At 50.9% G+C, this 14,545-nt stretch overlaps 7 protein-coding genes across 7 annotated transcripts; 5 read left to right on the top strand and 2 right to left on the bottom strand.

The window, feature by feature from the left end:
- Positions 1-232: 232 nt before the first annotated feature.
- Positions 233-2,440, bottom strand: PV08_01780 (uncharacterized protein; the record flags this gene model as incomplete). The annotated part of the gene is made up of 1 exon (XM_016376140.1): positions 233-2,440. The coding sequence occupies one exon, from the start codon at positions 2,438-2,440 to the stop codon at positions 233-235; it is 2,208 nt and encodes a 735-aa protein (XP_016241416.1).
- A 318-nt stretch (positions 2,441-2,758) lies between these two features.
- On the bottom strand, positions 2,759-4,612 carry PV08_01779 (uncharacterized protein; the record flags this gene model as incomplete). The annotated part of the gene is made up of 4 exons (XM_016376139.1): positions 2,759-3,334; positions 3,389-4,090; positions 4,148-4,273; positions 4,499-4,612. The coding sequence occupies 4 exons, from the start codon at positions 4,610-4,612 to the stop codon at positions 2,759-2,761; spliced, it is 1,518 nt and encodes a 505-aa protein (XP_016241415.1).
- Positions 4,613-4,755: 143 nt separating this feature from the next.
- PV08_01778 (uncharacterized protein) lies at positions 4,756-5,789 on the top strand (the record flags this gene model as incomplete). The annotated part of the gene is made up of 3 exons (XM_016376138.1): positions 4,756-5,127; positions 5,191-5,544; positions 5,595-5,789. 3 exons carry the CDS (start codon positions 4,756-4,758, stop codon positions 5,787-5,789), a joined length of 921 nt encoding a protein of 306 aa, XP_016241414.1.
- Positions 5,790-6,291: 502 nt separating this feature from the next.
- On the top strand, positions 6,292-6,513 carry PV08_01777 (uncharacterized protein; the record flags this gene model as incomplete). The annotated part of the gene is made up of 1 exon (XM_016376137.1): positions 6,292-6,513. The coding sequence occupies one exon, from the start codon at positions 6,292-6,294 to the stop codon at positions 6,511-6,513; it is 222 nt and encodes a 73-aa protein (XP_016241413.1).
- Positions 6,514-6,622: 109 nt separating this feature from the next.
- On the top strand, positions 6,623-9,158 carry PV08_01776 (uncharacterized protein; the record flags this gene model as incomplete). Its single annotated transcript, XM_016376136.1, has 8 exons — positions 6,623-6,684; positions 6,746-7,020; positions 7,087-7,593; positions 7,663-7,855; positions 7,913-8,062; positions 8,116-8,603; positions 8,660-8,881; positions 8,959-9,158. The coding sequence occupies 8 exons, from the start codon at positions 6,623-6,625 to the stop codon at positions 9,156-9,158; spliced, it is 2,097 nt and encodes a 698-aa protein (XP_016241412.1).
- A 1,512-nt stretch (positions 9,159-10,670) lies between these two features.
- PV08_01775 (uncharacterized protein) lies at positions 10,671-12,639 on the top strand (the record flags this gene model as incomplete). Its single annotated transcript, XM_016376135.1, has 2 exons — positions 10,671-10,721; positions 10,777-12,639. 2 exons carry the CDS (start codon positions 10,671-10,673, stop codon positions 12,637-12,639), a joined length of 1,914 nt encoding a protein of 637 aa, XP_016241411.1.
- Positions 12,640-13,235: 596 nt separating this feature from the next.
- Positions 13,236-14,364, top strand: PV08_01774 (uncharacterized protein; the record flags this gene model as incomplete). The annotated part of the gene is made up of 2 exons (XM_016376134.1): positions 13,236-13,471; positions 13,815-14,364. The coding sequence occupies 2 exons, from the start codon at positions 13,236-13,238 to the stop codon at positions 14,362-14,364; spliced, it is 786 nt and encodes a 261-aa protein (XP_016241410.1).
- Positions 14,365-14,545: the final 181 nt, after the last annotated feature.

Below are 14,545 nucleotides of genomic sequence, written 5' to 3'. Positions count from 1 at the left end.
CAAACACCAACTGGGTGTATTTCCTTACTCTGCAAGCCTAGGTGTTTGCGGTTTATGACTAGGTGAGCGGCACGGTGTTATCGCTGGCTGGAGAATTTGAGTCTCTGAGTCACTGGCGTATTGATCTGACACGATAGTGCAGTCCCCAGAATACATATTGTACAATGTGCTACACATGATATACACAATTTTTGTCCTGACCATTTTCCCTGCTTGAGTCATCAGATGTCGCCTACGCCTTCCCATCTGTTGTCGGCTTCGACGGCCACGGTGACCATTCATCAACGCGCCAATCGGGCCCTGGATTGTTCAATGTTCCCCAGGATCGGTTGTTCAATCGCTCGGCACGTGACTCTCTCTCCTCTTGAAGAACCCAATCCATGTATTTCTGGTCGCCATACTCTGTATCACTCGTCTCTGTGTCGAGCATGCCTTTGTGACCAAGACTATGCTGTAAATGGTCAACCGCACGCCGCAAGCCAGCGGGGCTGTATGTATCGAAAGCTGTACGCATAAGGCCAACATGGGTGGTTTGGGTCGAATTGGCTGATACAAGAGCATTATGGCGATGCTGCTGGCCAAGAATCATGACATGACCTGTTGGTGTGAAGTAGGGAATAACGTTTGGTAAAAAATCTGACCACTCTCGAACCAGGTCTGGCACTAACTGTAGTGGCCATGTGACCTTCCTGAAAGAGGCGAGGTGAGAGGTGAAGTTCCAATGCTTCTCTTTGAGCATGGTTCGGAGGGCAACGGCTATCAATTGGATATGACAGTCCATCTTCAACGAGGCGAACAGGAATTCCCGTTTCAATTTGAGGAAATCAGTCGATGCCACGCCATCTGCAAAAATATTCTCGTGATCACTTGTCAATTTCTCACGCATCTGGTCGTATAAGTGTGAGACAGTCGTCCGATCATCCTCAAGAAGTCGCCTGCAGACTCGAAGCTCTTGTAAAGAAAGGTCAAGATGCTTGCCTCGCATAGAGCACTTGAGCTTGAGTATTTGGTCAACAATGGTGACGGGGACATTATAGGGTTCATCATGGTACGCATTCCATAACGCCTGGACTCCATCTTGCGACACCCGGCCGACAGCATGACCATCTCGTGTTCTTCTTCCTCCCAGCTGCACTGCCAAAACAGTGGTCCACTCGAGCAGTTGCGTCCAAATAGAGCTCGGTATCGACATGTTATAGTTTCGGGATATATAATCGATCAACCGGCTGGCCACATTAACTTGGTTGTTGGAAGAGAAGGTATGGACCACTGTATGAAGCAAGCGCTCAGTAGGGCGTAGGGGAGAATCGGCTTCGTAAAATGTTGGGCTTTCGACTTCTTCCTCGTCGTATCTTCCCAATGCTTCGAGATCGATATTCCAAACCGACTTGAGCACACTCATCACACTGGATATATCACCCTCGCGGCCCATTGCAGTTATCAAATTGCAAAATGTAGCTTCATCACCCTTCAATCCTTGTCTTACGAGCTCATTGAAAGTCCTCAGCACCTCTAAACGTAGGGACTGATCATCACTCCGGTTCGTTGGTGAGGCCACCGAATGGCCTTGGAAGCCTTTAGGCCTGGATGGTCGAGCCCGGAGATCCGTGTGATTAGGGACAACTCTGAGATGGTAGCGCTCATGCCGACCGTAGGCCAAATTCCAGTTCAATGCCTCCATAAAATAGTTGTAGCAAGTAACATCAGGTGTGATATTACTTTCTGGCATAACTTTTCGAAGAATGTTCCTCGCCATAGTCCCATTACCCCCAAGGGCTGCACAACGTAGCAAGTGCCGATAGACATCGAGAGAAAGCTTATGGCCTCGCTCTTTTCGCATTGTCACTAGGGTATCCAACAGATGATAAAAGGTGCTAATGCGCTCTTCGTAAGATTTAACACGGCGAAAACGAGGTCCGACTTCTAGAGTGGGTTTGATATAGCGGTGAATATCTCTGAACGGCACAATAAAGTAGTCTGGATCGAGAGCGCATATGGCTTTAGTGAATGCCGCATCGTCCGCGTCCAGAACGAAGCTCTCGCCGATGGAAGGTGTAACCAGGCCCAGCAAAATTCTTTCTGGATTGTTCTCTTCCAACAGCTCCTCCATGGACACCTCTTGTCTGACGGTGGACTGTGACGTAGACCCAACATCTGGGACCGAGACCTTGGGCGTTACATATCTAAATGTATTCGCTGCCGTGTCGTTGTAATCGTCCTGGCTCACAGATGTATCGAGCGGGAAGATTGTGGTTCCGAGTATAGCGCTGGATTGATATCGACGCTGGGTAGGGGGATTCTGAGAATGCCATGGCGGCTGCTGGTGGACATGGTGTCGAGGCTGCCGCCGGAAGATGTGAAGACTCAAGTGAGGGATCCGACTAGCTGAAGGTTGTAGTGCACCATTGAGGAGCCTCGGAAGAGGGATCGGTGCTTGCATAAATGTACCTGAACGCCGACTGCTAAGTAAACGAAGGAAGCAAGACGAAGAGGAAGCAGAGAAGAAACGTGAAGTCTGCGAAATGCTGGCGCAGGAAGAAGCAGTGACTTTACTCCGAGTAAGGGACATGGAGAGCAGCCTCGAAATTGCTGCCAAGTGATAAAATCTGCACTGGTGATAGCGCAATGCCGCCTTATGCTTTTGGGCTTATCGATAGACAGCTTCTTGCCGCTATACGGATGTAAGCTGGCATCGGCGCCCAGAGGCTTCAACTATCTATTAATTCGCCGCGTATGAAATATCTGAAGCCGAACAGGATCACAACCTCGACTGAAGCTGCAACGGTTGTAACGCGGACTTCCTCGCGCCCGCGAACCAATCCATGTATTTGCCTCGCAGTGTCTCAGTCACGCCAGTCTGGGGATCTGCGAGCTCCCTGCCATTGTTGAAGTACTTGTTTAGCGCAGTTTCGGCATGACTCTCGGCATCATAGCCATATACCTCGAGGACAGTCTGCGGATCGCCGTAGAGATTACTGCTGCGGACAAAATATTTTCCTTCGAGCTCAGCCGCCATGGCAGAGTCTCGAGCTTGTTGCTCAGGCCCATCCGGCAAGTGCCAGATGGCGCCGTTCAGGAAGGAGATTTGCTGCTTTTGATAAGCCTTGGGTTGTCGCTCTTCCTCATAAATGCTAACAGCTCGGTCAATTCCCATTTTGCCTTCGACGACTTTTGCGATGCATCTTCCCAGGAAAGCTCCATCCTCCATAGATGTAGCCGCACCTTGGGCCATATGGTTAACCATAGAGTGCGCTGCATCTCCCATGAGAACGACATTTCGCCGAGGAGAAGACCACGAGCTCAGGGGACCAGTGACCATAAGTGGCCATCGAGACTAGAAAAGGTCAGTACCATTGGTTCTTTCCTGAAGGTCTGAGTCTGGCATTACCGTCTTGTCGATCATGTTGACAATACGTTTTATGCGAGGGTCAAAGTCCTTATACTCATTCCAGAGTTCCTCAATTGGGACATCGTTTTGTGTGGCACGCAATTTTTCCGGGCGATGATGCGACAAAACAAGATTGAAGTCCTTAGCATCACTGATCGGATAGGTGATGATATAGGCGTTCTCAGCCATCCACACTTCCATCGTCTTCTTTTGGACCAGTTCTCTGGCGACTGGATCTTCTCGAATTTTGTCGTAAGGCACGATGGCTCGATATGCACAGTTTGTAGTCGGAGGCTCCGGGTGAGCCATTGGGAACAAGGTCTTCCTTGTAATACTGTTGATACCATCTGCACCGACAAGAAGGTCGAAAGTGTGGGCCTGATGCTTACATGTCTGCACCGTCACCGTGTCCGAAGTCTGGTAGTCGATGCTTGTGACTTGAGCGTCGATTATGATCTCGGCACCCGCACTACGTGCAACGGTAACCAGACCCTCATGAAGGTGGGCACGGTGGACAACCCACCATGGACGATGGAGGGTATGTTCCAAAGTTGGGATGCTGGTATGGCCAACAAGCGTTCCATCTTTTCGGCGCATGTTCAATTCCTCAAACTGTACCAGATTCTTTCCAATCACAGTATCGACTCCCCATCTCTGCAAGAGTACTGATACATTAGGCGTCATCTGGATTCCAGCACCGATCTATTTGCCAACAGTTTTAGTCGAGCTTTGAGCCAAAGTTTCATGGAAGAGATATACCTCGCCCAGTTCCCTTGCTGCTTCCAGCACAGTGACCTTGGCCCCCGCTCGCCGCAGGGCAATGGCTGCTGCAAGGCCACCGATTCCTGCTCCTACGATACCAACATGAATATCTCGGTGAGGAGCCTGTTGCCATTAGCATTTCCACTTGACCACAATGCAGTGGCGACTTGCCATTGCAGTGTGTCTGCAGTGAGAAACAGAGAGGAGCGCGAAGTTTGTGACTCCTCTACGAGACTTGACGCGCTGGCAATAATTTGTTCTCAAATGTTCTCACGAGTCGAATGTATTTCTGTACTGCTCGTTGAGAAGTGGCCTCGTTGACGAATTAATAGTCTTCCAAGCATAGACCTCAGCATAATCGCTTCGGTCCACGGTCGGGTATCGGGGAGATAGGAAAATGATATTCGCTTTTGCCTCCACAACATTGTCCATCTGACCACGGAGATTCTCCGGGGTCCCCATATTTCGACTTGATACCAGGTTTTTAATATCGGCCGTATCCTCCGCAGAGAATTTCCGGCAAGAGCATATTATACGCAATTCGCGGCATCCCCTGTAAAGCATTTCACCATCCTACGCCAAAGGATTTACCGACTTCAGTTACCATGGTTCCGGAAAGAAAGACTCTTCATGTCTCCCACCTTGGAGGGATACAAGTGGGCTATCGCGCGTCGGAAGAGATCTTGGACCATTCGAAACCCACTTTGGTCTTGTTCAATCCGTTCACTGTAACCGCCGACTATTACATCCCTGAATTTGAGAATGAATCTCTCCTTCAGGCGGCCAATCTTGTCGCGCTTGAGCCTTTGGGCCACGGCGATACATTTCCGCAGAAGGTAGAAAACTTCACTTATTGGGATAGTGCCATCATGGCACTCGAAGCCCTGGACAAGCTCGGGGTTGAGCGAGTATTTGTCGCAGGGACTTCACAGGGCGGCTGGATCGCTGTACGAATGGCGCTTGTCGCGCCAACGAGGGTATGCAACCTGACGATTCCTCTCACTGGCTCAAGAGCAACGCGAACTGATATCCACATACAGATTACAGGTATCGTCGCGATCGGATCATCGATGGATTTCGAGTCTCCACGGAGTCGCGAGCTTGGTTGCTGGGATGGCCCAGGAGCGACTTCGGGTCTGGTAACATTGGCTGGCAATACTGCCCCTGCCGATGACTTTGAACCGGGGAGCGATTACTGTGACTTTCTGATGGACATTGGTTTTGGAAAGACTGTTGACCAGGAGACCAAGGAATTTTGGTCCAAAGCTATCAGACACAATTACTGTGGAGGGCCAGGAAAACGAAGAATCTGTCAGGCAGCAGTCACTCTTGCTACTCGGGACGGATTACTCGAACGACTCCCGTACATCCACTGCCCTGTCCTGTGGCTGCATGTACGTGATCATTCCTGGATGCCGATGTGGCTTAGGCTGATTAATCCCAGGGCACCGACGACATTGTTTTCAGTGCAGCGAACGCCGAGGAAGGCATTGCGCGGTTCACAAATGCAGCTGAGGCCAGACTGATTAAATTTCCAGGCGGGGTCCATTTCTTGAGTTGGACTCACAGAAAAGAAGTCGCTCGCGAACTGCTGGGGTTCATCAACAAATGGGGAAAGGATCTGAAGGCCTCACTGTGAAATGGTAGAGCTATTAGTACCAGATGCTCTTGTGATAAATGACGTGACTGATGGAGTGCTCACTCACAGCTCCGCATGGTCGTTTCAATCCGGTGGCCCGGCGGGAAAGAAAGTTGTAAGCATGAGTGATGCTGGCGCCGTTTAAAGGAGGTGGCCTCCTTTCCGCGCAGCCTTGCCGCTAGGCCTCTTTTGGCAGGTCGTCGCTTACAATATATCACGACGGAACATTTCTTTACTCAAAGCTTCCCCTATCAATGTATGTGTTCACATCAATGTACGTGTTTACGACACTTTGCCTGTACTTTCTGCTCCATGCCTAACCAGAGCCTAATATGTTAAACGACTGGGAAGAAACCCTAGAGTGATGACAAAAATGACATCTTTCTGTCCCTCGGGATGTGGGGAACGACAGGGAATGGAAGAGGATCCCCAGAGTCAGCGCCGACCTTTCTCCGCAGGGATGGAAATGAGATCTACAGATTAAATACCCGGTACCTCCGCGATGGTTCCGTCGAACGAAATTTCTCGTCTGATGGTGAGTTCGACTGGACATCACATCCGAAAACCCGGTCAAATGATACCGAGCCATGCTCAGCCCAGCAAACGAGACCGAAGGGGACTGGAGCGTGCCATCTGGGGAGAAATCATCACCTGCTCAGCAGCACCTGCCTCCTCCCTCAAGCCGTCCAAGAAAACGTCGCAGGATTGCTTTGGCATGTGGTAATTGCAGGCACAGAAAGTCACGCGTAGGTTCTCACAGCGAAGTGGTTTCTTTTTGGGTTGACATCATGTAGTGTGATGGAGGTCGGCCAAAATGTTCCCTCTGCAACGAGATGGGATGCGAGTGCTCTTATGAGCAAGCTGGATCACTGACAAGTCTGACTGTTGGAAGGAAGTATGCTTGGGTAAACCCCTAGCCAGTGGAAAACATGGCTGATTGCCCTACTTCACTCTAGTTACCTGTCACGACTGGAAGAAAGGCTGGAAGAGGTCGAAAGTACCCTGAAAGCACTGCAGCGAACCCAGTCGAGCGCGACGCAGGTTGATATAACAGGCGCCAGTCAGCTTACAGATGTCTCACAGCGTTCTGTACCGGAGTCTGTGGTCCTTCCAGAACCACCAGCCCAGTATTCCACAAGCACGGAAATGGGTGAAATTGACACTAGTGAAGATGCAATCGATGGTATGGGAGCAATTAAGTTTACAGACGAAGAAGATTGTGGTTATTTCGGTATGGAATTGCTCCTTGTTTACAACCTCCTATCAATATTGCCTCTTATTAACGTATATGGCAAAGGCCCATCGTCCAATGTCGCCTTTGTAGGTCATATCTCATTGGCGCTGGCTAAAGCAAGCGGACAAAGTCAAAAGATACTGGCCAGGGCGGGTTCTATACCCGCCGCCAATGAGTGGACGCGAGTCGCTCGCCCACGTTATGTGCATGGAGAGACCAATGAGTGCACATCGACTCGCTCGCGACGGAGTGTAAATGTCTATGCCTTGCCCCCCGAGGACTACACTTGGAGGCTCATTAAGGAGTACTTCCAGAAGACTGGCCAACTGTTGCCATTCATTCATGAGGAATCGTTTTGCGAAACCTACTTTCAGTTGAAGCGGAATAACTTCACTCTGGCTCGCAGGACTTGGCTCGGTTTACTAAACATGATACTGGCCATGGCTACCACCCTGACTGTTGATGGCTACCCTTCGTCAGAAGACCGAATTGCTGAATCGGATGTGTACTATCAGAGAGCCAATGGTCTATGTGAAAGAGAATCAAGAACAAATAACAGTCTTGAACTAGGTACGATGCATATTTTCAGCTTTAAGGTGCCCATATTGGCATGTAAGGGATACTATTGACACTGTTTAGTACAATATCTGCTCATTGTGGGCCAGTATCTCCAGGGTACGCAGAAGTCTGTCCGCGCTTGGACTGTCCACGGTCTGGCCATCACGACTGCGTTTCAGCTAGGCCTCCATTCGCCCAGAACAAATCAGGACTTTCCACCACTGGAAAGCGAGATTCGAAAGCGTGTCTGGTTTGGCTGCATTCTCCTAGATCGGTAAGCAGTTACATGCTCTCGTAATCTGCTTCTACTTCTGCTAAGACCCCTTTCAAGCACTTTGAGTATGACTTACGGCAGGGCCTGCATGATTCCTGAAAAATACATCAAGCTTGAGCTTCCAACCGCAGACATACAAATTATGGGGCAAACCCCCGGCGTGGATGCAAGACGTCGGATGGACGCAAAGTACTTTCGAGCAACGATGTAAGCAACCAAATTATACATTCGGGGCTGATAGGTTAACAAGAATCTAATAGAACCCTTTACGGTATTATGTACCAGATTATTGATACGTGTTATGGACAAAACCTTGGCCTCGAAGACTTTCTTCCAATGGCAGAAATTGTTTCTCTGACGCTTAGAGCGGAAACACAGCTCATCGAGTGGAAAAACCAAACTCTCCCTTCTTTGAGTTTACGGATATGTAACACTCCGCTGTGCTCTAAAGATCTGGACAAGTTTGATGCAAACGATAAGATTACGGAAAGATTCAACTTAGTGCTTTCTCTTCGATTTCACAACCTTCATATTCTACTACATCGACCCATCCTCGAGAAACTGCTCGACACCCACGGAGGACCTGGCAATGACGCTGAGACGACAATGATGCATCAGGTTTGTATCAACAGCGTCGAAAACTGTGTGGATTCTGCCATGATCATTATTTCAATTGTTCATACAGTAGTACTTGCCAGTGGGTGGCGCCGTGATCTCCTTGGAGCCTGGAACTACTCCTTGTTTTATAGTGAGTGGTTTGAGACTTTGGCAATGCGTCCGGGCTTGTTTACTCACGATCGATAGCATTCAATGCTGCCCTGGTTATAATTGCGGGCTTGCTTGTATCCCCCAAAGGCACAGCTACTGATGGCGACGTTGCGCCGTCTCAGTGGAAGTTCCTTGAAAGTGCGGCAATCTATCTCGACATGGCCATCGAGGCTTTGCAGAAGCTTGACCGCGGGAATCGAGTGGTCCAGCGCGTTGTCGACTATTTATCACAGCTGGCGCTGGCTGTTCTTAGTTTGTGTGAGTAACCGTGAATCATCCCATGAATTCTGATGACCTTGGACAGAAAGGAAATGCTGATCTGCATTCACACCAAGCATCGAGTAATGTCGACGCTACTACTATTCTTCCAAGTGCAAGTAGCTACGATCTGTTCACCTCGAGCAGCAGTCACCCGGACCTGCTCTCGTTACGATCCTCACATCAGGCCATTGGACAAAAGGAGTTCCCCATGGAGAATGACCTCAGCGAGTTCACGTTGGATACTGACCTAGATTGGTTTACTCGGCCCCTATAGCTCGACAGATATGATTGATTGGTGTATACCAACAAATCAATAGAGACAAGTCCTCGTTGTGCTCAACGAGCGACGTTACCGTCTACCTAGTTAGGAGTCGCCAGGCTCTCCTCAAGACGCCTGCGGGGAGTTAGGATGCGATGTCACGCAGTGCCGGAACGTCGTATTCGTATTCGTAATAGTCACGTGAGTTTCGTATAACCAGTAGTGCCAAGCTCTAATTCGGCGCAGGCAAGGCTCTCACAGGCTTCTCGTTGCGCCATTACCTACAGGTACTGCTGTGGTCAACTATTTCACCTGATTCTACACTCTCACATCCTGGAGCGCTCCTTTGCCGAAGCGGGAAATGGCAGACACGGCAGATGAAACAGCGACATCTGTGTCGGAACCTCTCGATCTAGTCCGATTATCACTCGACGAAATCGTATTTGTTCGACTACGGGGAGATCGTGAGCTCAAAGGCAGGCTACATGTGTGCGCCCTTGTCAGATTGTGGCGATTAAGAATACTAAGAGACTGGATAGGCCTACGACAGTCATTGCAACCTAGTTCTTGGAGAAGTTGAGGAAACGATATTCTCGATCGATGAAGACGAGGATGGAGAAGATGCAGTAAAGGTCGGAATTAATCGCTTTCGGCGCGCAACAAGCAAAGACTGATTACAGACAGACCACAAAAAAGCAATCAGATATGCTGTTCGTACGAGGTCAGTGTCTATACTTGAGATCATGGATCTATAATTGACATGGACAAGGGGATTCTGTTGTACTCATCTCACCCCAGCCTGGGTCATAGCCCTCCTTGCCCTTCTCTTCGACTGAGCAACGGGTCCTTGTTTGGCACGACGCCATGTGATAGATACATGACGCATCATCTCGGTCGAGTCAAGTCACCCAGAGCGGCAGAACAACAAGCAACCGCCAGGAAGAGGCTCGAGACCTGGACCGAAACCGGCACACTTGGTTTGGCGACTGATGAGTCAATCATTCGACCAGGGGCGTGTCTGTCAAAGCGACATAGCAATCGGTTGTCCCAGCCTTCGGCGTATACGGCACAGAGACTTATGAATCATTCGAGGCCCAGACGACGGGCATACCAGGCGCATGCTGTGGGCTTGTGACATAGCGAGGCTGAGACTAACTTAGGCGGGGTTAGGCGGTATTAGGGGGCGCAAGACGCAGTGAGGGGAATGACTCGATCAGCATCCCCGCCTGGACACCTAATGCAGGGTGGTCCATGACTCCAACGTGTACAATGATCAGTGGCGTTTACAGACTGGTTTCTAGATAAACGACTCTCGCCTCGAAGCCTTGATTGTCATCTTAGCTAGAGTGTCTTCAAACCAATCCACCATGGCCCAGTTATAGTCCATCCTGCTCTTGTCCATACTCTCCCCTCAAGTTGAAGATGATAACCCGAATACCATAGAGAGCGCGGGGGCGACATCAACGATTCATCTCGAATGAACTGAACCCGGAATCCATCTCGTCGACATTCTGATTACATCTCGCAATGGGCACTCGTATTAAACAGACCCTGCAGGATCGGCGGAAGGGAGAGCTTGTGAGAAAAAAGACATAGGCCCTCAGTATTCAAGTATCTGACATGATCATCTCAGGCGCTCTCCGACTTCGCAGACTATGTCGAAAGGCAGCAAGCCAAAAATCGAGCAAAGCAGCCATTACCTACGTCCAACAGCCACACCGTCCCCTCTACCGCTCCTAGTATCATCTCAGAAGACCATGCCGAGCTGGACATCCTCGACCAACTAGGTCTTTCCGATGCTCCGACGCAGGTCAACCTGAAAGAGTGGCTGCTTGATTCGTCCCAGAATGCACCTGAGACTCTCCAGCAGATAGCTGGCTTGCTCCGGTCCCGCATTGATGAAGACCATGGGGAGACTCTGTTTGATCTCGGCTTACTGGATAGCGGCGAGTCCATGTGCTTCACAAAAGAGCAGTGGGATCTCGCACTGGCACGGATAATAGAAGCAGCAAGCACTATCAAGGCTGCTGTGAAAGTACTCTTAACTTTCAACGTTGGTGGTCCAGAGGAAGCTCAGTCGAAGAATACCAACGACAAGGACAAATCTAGCCACGGCAAACTTCTCATTCGACAGACTCCCGCCACGGCGGAGGACGTGATCGAGACCCGTATCGCAGTCGTGGGGAATGTCGATGCAGGCAAGTCGACCATGTTGGGTGTCTTGGTGAAAGGCAACCTCGACGATGGCCGTGGCAAGGCCCGAGTGAATCTGTTCCGTCACAAGCACGAGGTCGAATCCGGTCGGACGTCATCTGTCGGCATGGAGATCATGGGCTTCGATACCCACGGCGACGTCGTTTCATCCAATGTGCCCGGCCGCAAGTTGACGTGGGGCGAGATCGGGACACGTTCCGCGAAGGTGATAACTTTTACTGACCTCGCCGGCCATGAAAAGTACCTGCGCACCACCGTCTTTGGACTGCTGTCGTCCGCGCCCAACTATTGTCTCCTCATGGTCGCGGCCAACAACGGCCTCATCGGCATGTCAAAGGAACATTTGGGCATTGCTCTCGCTTTGAACGTGCCAGTCATGGTGGTCATCACGAAGATCGACATATGCCCGCCGCAGATTCTCGAGCAAACCATTTCTCAGCTGACCAAGATCCTCAAGTCACCCGGAGCACGGAAGATCCCCATCTTCATAAAGACCCACGAAGAGACCGTGGTGACAGCTACTCAGTTTGTCTCGCAGCGGATATGTCCCATATTCCAGGTGTCCAATGTCACGGGTGAATCGTTGGACCTTGTGCGGACTTTTCTGAATATTCTCCCTCACTACGGCCACTATGACGACGACGCTCCGTTGGAGTTTCACATCAACGACACCTTCTCTGTCCCGTTCGTCGGCACGGTCGTGTCTGGTGTGGTCGAGTCTGGTGTTGTTCACGTGGGAGACACGGTGCTCGTAGGTCCCAACTCACTGGGCCAGTTCGAGACAAGCAGTGTCCGATCCATCGAGCGGAAGAGGATCTCAGTCCCTGCGTGCGGTGCCGGCAAGTCGGCTTCTTTGGCACTGAAGCGTGTCCGGAAGAGAGACGTGCGTAAGGGCATGGTCGTGCTGCCAAAGTCCGACAGTCCGCCGAAAGTGTATCGAGAGTTCGTGGCGGAGGTGCTCATCTTGTCTCACGCTACGACCATCCGACCGAAGTACCAGGCCATGCTCCATGTTGGACCCGTGAGCCAGACGTGCGCCATCATCGATATCGACCGCGAGTACATCCGGACCGGAGACCGAGCTACGGTTGCGTTTCGATTCATTCAGCGACCGGAGTTCATCACGGTTGGTCAACGTATATTGTTCCGAGAGGGTAGGACTAAAGGGCTCGGGATCGTGAAGTCAGTCGGCTACGAGGCGGGATCTCTCAGTAAGCAGGTGTCTTCAAACGGCGACGAGGGTAGGGAGAAGGTGGTGGAGAAGGGAAAGGGAAAAAGCTGACGAGAAAGGGTCTCAATCTACTCCCCCCACCACCGCCACCAAAGGGCAGAATGCCACGGTTGCAAATGGCAAGGCGAAATAGTTGTCTCTCATTATTTTCTTTATCCACGACCCATACTGTGATGGTGAGATGGGCTATGCGAGTTACATTCCTGAGGTGCCTACCTTAGGCCCCCCCTACGGCGGTATGCTGATTTTAATGAGCGAAGATGCATGATGTACTCGTATTCCCTGCGACGTATATGAATCCAAAGAAAGATTCAACCTCGTGAAATATGAATTCGGAGAAGTCAAAACAAGACTTGTGGTGTGTCTCCCTATCTTAGGTGTCGACCCTATCTACCTTCCTACCTGGCTACGCCGTACCAAGGACCGTCCGTCATCATTGATCGCAAGGCTTCCGGGCTCCACTTCAGCCTCGTGAGCACCTGAGTGCGCAATGACGCCCCCTGTTTTTTAGTGTCCGCAATTTTGTACATAATAAATTTCCCCGATTCCCGCGGTGCCTACACTCTGAGTACCAGTACACCTCGCTGCAACTGCGTAGTCGGTACGGAGCACAATAAATCTATCCATCCCATCATGTTTCTTACAAGATGACCCAACGACGACGTCGAGCGCCCAAGACCGCATCACAGTCACAGACACAGTCCCAACCACCATCGCCCTCGCTACAGGTGCCGTCGCTGTCGCCTGCGTCTCGATCCAGTGTTCCGGCTGCGATGGATTCAGACTCGCGACTCTTTTCCGCGCTCAGGCGACAACCGGTATGGATCGTGCTGGCCGTGTCGTCGGGGGCATGCGCCGCGATTAATGGTGTTTTTGCTAAACTGTACGTTTTACCCAACAATGTATTACCTTAGGGTACTCGTACCTCTTTCCCTGGATCTATACCTGTGGCTGTACCTGTGTCTGTACTTTTTGGAGGGTGTGCGTTTCTAGGAACGACACGACCACCCCCATCTTTAAAAAGTGGTGTTGTTTTTTTGCTTCCGCTTCCGCTTTTGTCCCTTTTATTTGCCCTCTTCATCATGATCGATGGGGATATTATGGAATGGAATGGAACGGAATGGGACAGACAGGACAGGACAGGACAAAACGCACCCAAACCAAACCAGGCCACACCAGACCAATGGAAATTGCTAACTCTTGCATGTACCGCATCTTTTCTTTAGTACGACCACTGCCCTCACGTCCACTTTGTCCTCTCACATTGCGACCTTCTTCTCGCTGTCGCCGTCCAACAAGGTCGTCGAGTTCCTCGTGCGCGGGACCTTTTTCCTCCTGAACCTCGCGTTCAACGCGGCCATGTGGGCGCTTTTCACGGCGGCGCTGACCCGCGGAGACAGCACGACGCGCGTGAGCATCGTCAACGTCAGTGCGAATTTCGTCATCACCGCCGTGCTGGGCTGGATGGTGTTCGGGGAGAAGCTGAGCGGCCTGTGGTTCCTGGGCGCCGCGCTGCTGGCCGTCGGCAACGTGGTGATTGGCCGGAGAGAGGAAGGGAAGAAACCGGGCGGCACGATCGGCTTGGATGAGACCCGGGACGAAGCGATCCGTCAAAGTGAAGATGATGGTGAGGAGGAGGAGGAGGCCGCTAGGCTGCTGGGCAGAGACGCCGTCGAGCTAGACGATGAGCTCGGCGGCGGCAGGAGAAGAAGGAGCAGTGAAGAAGAGACCAGAAATACACTGAAAAGGGGAGTCGAGGTCGATGATCCGATTTAGTACAAAGGATTATCATATGTCATGCTATATACGGGGTACCTACAAGATACCTGACCTGATAAGGAATGGAATGCATTATACACCTCCGGTAGGCATGATACAACAAATGTGAGTTCTCGATGGAGGAGCGTACGGAGATGTTATGATAATGTAACAAGTACAGACTCCGGAGCGACAAGGG

This window comes from Exophiala spinifera (assembly GCF_000836115.1).
Source record: "Exophiala spinifera strain CBS 89968 unplaced genomic scaffold supercont1.1, whole genome shotgun sequence".
Classification (NCBI taxonomy): Eukaryota; Fungi; Ascomycota; class Eurotiomycetes; order Chaetothyriales; family Herpotrichiellaceae; genus Exophiala; species Exophiala spinifera.
The sequence above is the reverse complement of the archived record's forward strand: the minus strand, read 5'-3'. Positions and strand labels throughout refer to the sequence as shown.